The following is a 5938-nucleotide window of genomic DNA, read 5'->3' on the forward strand; positions in this document are numbered from 1 at the left end:
AGCTGGGACTACAGGCGCCCGCCACCTTGCCCGGCTAGTTTTTTGTATTTTTTAGTAGAGACAGGGTTTCACCGTGTCAGCCAGGATGGTCTCGATCTCCTGACCTCGTGATCCGCCTGTCTTGGCCCCCCAAAGTGCTGGGATTACAGGCTTGAGCCACCGCGTCCGGCCTATTTCCTTATTTTCTAACCAGCCCTCCTAGATGGGCTTTCCTCATTCTCTGGACTTACCACATACTCTGGATCTTCAGTCTTCACTATCATTTCTTCACTCTACCTTTTCTCCATTTTGGGTCTTCTTCCCAGGATACAGGACTAATTTCAAAACAGAGTCATGTGTAACTTATGTCTCTTTCTTCATTCCTACTCTAGCAGTTTGTTTCAACAGGAAGGAATAGGGGACTTTTGTACTCTGGATTTCTTTCAGACTGGAAGACCAGGCCTGAGGTTAAATCATCACATCTGCAGCAGGATGTATCAGAAGTATCCCACTGCACACATGATCTCTCACATGCTACATTAGAAGACTCCTGGGATGTTAGCAGCCAGTTAAACAGGCAACAGGAAAACTGGAAAAGACATCTGGGATCAGAGGCATCCACCCAGAAGAAAATAATTACACCACAAGGAAGTTTTGAGCAAAGTAAATTTGGTGAAAACTCTAGATTGAACACCAATTTGGTTACACAACTGAACATTCCTGCAAGAATAAGGCCTAGTGAATGTGAGACCCCTGGAAGCAATTTGGAACATAATGCAGATTTACTTAATCAGAATAATATTCTTGCAAAAAAGAAACCCTATAAGTGTGATAAATGTAGAAAAGCCTTTATTCATAGATCATCACTTACTAAACATGAGAAAACTCATAAAGGAGACGGAACTTTCCCTAATGGAACAGATCAGGGAATTTATCCCGGAAAGAAACACCATGAATGTACTGACTGTGGGAAAACCTTTCTCTGGAAGACACAGCTTACTGAGCATCAGAGAATTCACACTGGGGAGAAACCCTTTGAATGCAATGTGTGTGGAAAGGCCTTCAGGCATAGCTCATCTCTTGGTCAGCATGAGAATGCTCATACTGGAGAGAAACCCTATCAATGTAGTCTCTGTGGGAAAGCCTTCCAGCGCAGCTCCTCCCTTGTTCAACACCAGCGAATTCACACTGGAGAGAAACCCTATCGATGTAATCTATGTGGGAGGTCCTTTAGGCATGGCACATCCCTCACTCAACATGAGGTCACACATAGTGGAGAGAAGCCCTTCCAGTGTAAGGAATGTGGGAAAGCCTTTAGTCGATGTTCTTCCCTTGTCCAACATGAGAGGACTCATACTGGAGAGAAACCTTTTGAATGTAGCATATGTGGGAGGGCTTTTGGTCAGAGCCCATCCCTTTATAAACATATGAGAATTCATAAGAGAGGCAAACCTTACCAAAGCAATAACTACAGCATAGATTTCAAGCACAGTTCATCTCTCACTCAAGATGAAAGCACTCTTACCGAAGTGAAATCCTATCATTGTAATGACTGTGGGGAAGACTTTAGTCACATTACAGACTTTACTGACCATCAGAGGATCCATACTGGAGAGAACCCCTATGATTGTGAGCAGGCTTTTAGTCAGCAAGCTATTTCTCATCCTGGAGAGAAACCCTATCAATGTAATGTATGTGGTAAAGCTTTCAAAAGAAGTACAAGTTTCATAGAGCATCACAGAATTCATACTGGAGAAAAACCTTATGAATGTAATGAGTGTGGAGAAGCCTTTAGTCGACGCTCATCGCTTACTCAACATGAGAGAACCCACACTGGAGAGAAACCCTATGAATGTATTGACTGTGGGAAAGCCTTTAGTCAAAGTTCATCCCTCATTCAGCATGAGAGAACTCATACTGGAGAGAAGCCCTATGAATGTAATGAATGTGGGAGAGCCTTTCGAAAGAAAACCAACCTGCATGATCATCAGAGAATTCATACTGGAGAAAAACCCTATTCTTGTAAGGAATGTGGGAAAAACTTCAGCCGAAGTTCAGCTCTTACTAAACACCAGAGAATTCATACTCGAAATAAACTTTAGGAACTGCGAAATTAAGGAATTTGCAGAATGCTTTAGCTAAAATGTTGTTCTGATTCAGGATCAGAGGATTCTTAGAGAGCTTGGGAATGTAATGAATTATGTGTGTGTTTATATGATGTGTGTGGAGAAAACTGCCAGTAAACAGATTTTTTTAATATAAATAAAAGACACATTCTCAGATCTGATTACAGACTAGTGTAAAAACAACTACATATATCATATGTAGCTGATTGGGGATGAAATGCCCATATGTTGGACTTTATAAAGCTTTTGAATATATGTATGCAGGAGATCGTCAAGTTTCAACATCTTGGCTTATAACCCCCAATGTCAACAGCTTTTTTAAAAAATAAACTCCTGCAGTAATGACAAAAACTCATTTTAAAAATTGCTTGACAACTGCACTCAGCTGTAGCTCTTACGTTAACTTCACCGTGGAAACCAGTTCCAACTCCAGGAAGGCACCATTCAAAGAATTAGATCAACTAGCCCAACCACTTTATTATACAGATGAAGAGACTGAAAGCCAAAGATGTGAAGTGGTTTCCACAGTATAATACAGCCCATAAAGGTAAAGCTGGGTTAAAAATGCAGGTTTCCTGGATTTGGGGCCCCATGGCCTTGCCAGTGAAAAGGTATTTTCAGACTCAGGGCTTTAAAATAAATTTTAAGATACATCAGATACACAAACATTTAATGAGCACCTATGGGTTAGACACTTTGGGAATTCTTGAAAGCATAAGTGGCAGCAAAATGTATGAGAATTTATCACAAACTATTTAAAGCAACTTCTTGGAGGCTTATAAACCACAATTTAACAGAAACTGTAGAGAGTTGAACTACTAGTGACTTTTTTCCCTTTTCCCAGTTACAATTATACTTTCAGCTAACATATACCAGTTTTACAGAACTATTAAGTCCTTTTATTGTACTTTTTATGGCATGCCCATGAAAAAGCACTGCCTTAAGCCTACAGTATCAGATCAATGGGAAAACAACATAAAACTAAGAGGAGAATTTTCCCCTGTTAATTTTATTGCAGAAAAGTGTAAGTCTAATTGCCCATTGCCATAATTTTTGTCTTTTACTCGGTTTAGAGAAACAACATGCACTGGCTCATTCTATGTGCAAAGAAAATATTTCACCATTAAAAAAATTAACTTGGCTAGATATGGTGGCTCACACCTGTAATCCCAGCACTTTGGGTGGCTAAGGCAGATAGACTGCTTGAGCCCAGGAGTTCAAGACCAGCCTGGACAACATGGTGAAACCCCATCTCTTAAAAAAAAAAAAAAATCCAAAAATTTACTGGGCTTGGTGGCATGTAGCTGTAGGCCCAGCTACTCAGGAGGCTGAGGTGGGAGGATCACTGGAACCCAGGAGTGGAGACTGCAGTGAGATGAGATCACACTACTACACTCCAGCCTGAGCAACAGAGCAAGACACACACACACACACACACAACTTATTTTAGTTCTATAATGCTTTTCCATTAGTAAAGCATCAGCTAAGCTTCAGTGGTCTGCCCCATCCCCTAATGACTCCGATGGGCTATCCTAAAGGAATTTCCAGAACCTTTGTTGGTGTGTTGACATTGACCATGCAGACCAATTTGGGCGCAACTAGACATTGATTCCTTTTACACAAGAGCTGCCTCCCAAAGATAGATAAATTTTCCCAACCCTGATTATGAATTGTGGGGCAGGATGATATTGGTGGTATTGATGGTGAACCTTTCCTACTGGATTCTTTGCATGCCAGATAGCAGGATCCATTGCCTTTCTCTCATCATGGACAGCATGTGGCAGCACCCAAGTATTCTTCATTCTTTGCAGGAAAAAAAATGTGCATGGGGGCTGAAATGTGGTATGTGTAGCTCAATTAGCCTATCCTCTGTGATGCAAAATGGAATATTCCATGGCAGATCTGCCCTTCTGAGATGTTGACCATCCAGAAAACCTTGTTTATGGTGCTCCATGATTAGCTCACACACAATGCCAAGGCCATGCTTGTATTGTCTGATACATAGTTTGACAATGGGTAATTCTACCCAGACCCTCCCTACTGATTGGCTAGGATGCCTGTCAGGAACTCATTTGGCTACTGGTTGGTTGGGGATCCCCATAGTGGACTACCTTCAGGAATGGCATGAATTGTAACAAACTGAGTGCTGCCCCCACTGTTAGGGAAGTTTATGAAAACTTAGTTCCGGAAGACCCAAAGGAGACCACTGGTTTGTGTTTGCAGCTTGGCCTAGATCCAACTACCACTCTCTGAACCTCAGCACATCTTCATTGACAGGGAGGGAGCCCAGGACATATGTGTGGCTCATTGACCGGAAGACTTTCTTAGTCCCAGCAGCCATGCATCATGCACTTATGGATACCCAGCTTTTTAGGGCTATGTGAAATGCATCTTTGTAACATCATTGTATTCTTTCAATAAATAACGTTCTGAGTTGAATGGGAGTCAGTTTGTCTTTTTCAATTTTCAGAACTTGGCTAAGATTAAAGAGTGGTGCACCAAGAAGGAAGAACTAACTGCTAAACTCATCACAGCCAGGTGAGTTAATAATAGCTACCATTTATTGAATGACTACTACTTTAAAGACATTGTGCTAAGTGTTTCACATCTGTCATTTCATTCAATCCTTATAACTTCTGGTTAGCGGTGTGGTGGTAGCTCTTGTCTTTGCCCAGCATTTTCCCCCTTTTCCTCTTGTAACAATCTATTGTATTGACTGTAGGAACCCAAGTCAGGATGTCCCTGGGGCTCACTGATAGTTCTAGGGGCAGGCATGAGACCTAGTTCAGCTAATCAGAGTCCTTTGCCAGAACTTTTTCAAAATAGAGCTGGAAGGAGCTCTATTTTGGTCTTTTGTGTTGCTAGGCCAAAAGATAAAGGCCTAGAGCTTCCTGGAACCTGATTTCCTACCGGAGATGGGAAGTAGGAGAGGACAAGGTTGACATGATGGTGTTCTTGTTTCTATTTCCTGATGTCCTTAGACCTGGCTCAATTTCTGAAGGTCTTGGGATTCAGGGATCTCCCCATCAGTCCCAACAATTTCTCCTTTTTGCTCAAGCTAATTTTTTATGTTTCTGTTGCTTGTATTAAAGAAACCTGAAATATGTATGATATACTTGTATCTGCCTGAGCATCTAGCACACCTCCATGGAAGATGAGAAAAGACTTCTGCACTTTTAGCCATATTGATGGTAGTGATGCTTGATTTTTCTATAGCTGCAATAGGCTTTTCATTTTGCAGTATTCTGACTTCAAGATTGAGCACTTTTTAAAAATACTAAGGTGGTTAGTTCCTACTCATCTGTTAAAAATGCAAATGGTGCTTCAGGAAAGGTTTTTCTGACTCTCCTATTTCAATTACATTGGTCTCCCTTTTAAAAATTTTCATAGATTACTGTTAATGTCCTCCATGTTACCACAGTTTGTATTTGTGATTATTTGGTTTTCTTTTTCCTACACTAGATGGTGAGTTCCAGGAAGGCAAGAGTCCATGTCTGTTTCGGTAGCTCTTTTTATTACCCTGCTAATTGATGCCAGGCATATGGTAGGTACTTAATACAGTGTTTTAAGTGAGCAATTGAGTGGAGATTGATTGCTAGACAAAAGAAGACTGGCAGGTAAATGGAAAGATGCTCAATCTCAAAGTCAGAATATTACAAAATAAAACAATGTAGTACTGTTTCATACCAATTAGGGTGGCAAAAATTGAGAAATCTGGCAGAGGGGTATTAGAACTTTTATACACTGCTGGCAAGAGGATAACTTGGTATAATTATTTTGGGGAGTAATTTGGCAATATCAAGTAAAATCAAAGCTAAGCATATCTTATGTCT

The 5938-nt window shown here is 40.9% G+C and overlaps 1 protein-coding gene across 7 annotated transcripts in view; it reads left to right on the forward strand.

Moving 5' to 3' along the window:
• ZFP90 (ZFP90 zinc finger protein) overlaps positions 1 to 4549 on the forward strand; it is a 31192-nt gene extending 26643 nt beyond the window's left edge. For 2 of the 7 annotated variants that reach the window (XM_011998000.1, XM_011997999.1), the window contains exon 5: positions 372 to 4549. In XM_011998000.1, coding sequence (XP_011853390.1) covers positions 372 to 397 — 26 coding nt within the window. In that variant the 3' untranslated portion in view covers positions 398 to 4549. The remainder of the gene's footprint in view (positions 1 to 371) is intronic. The other 5 variants (XM_011997996.1, XM_011997995.1, XM_011997997.1 and 2 more) reach the window with 3 other exon arrangements.
• Positions 4550 to 5938: the final 1389 nt, after the last annotated feature.

The sequence above is a fragment of the Mandrillus leucophaeus genome, unplaced genomic scaffold, assembly GCF_000951045.1.
Source record: "Mandrillus leucophaeus isolate KB7577 unplaced genomic scaffold, Mleu.le_1.0 Scaffold551, whole genome shotgun sequence".
NCBI classification, from domain to species: Eukaryota; Metazoa; Chordata; class Mammalia; order Primates; family Cercopithecidae; genus Mandrillus; species Mandrillus leucophaeus.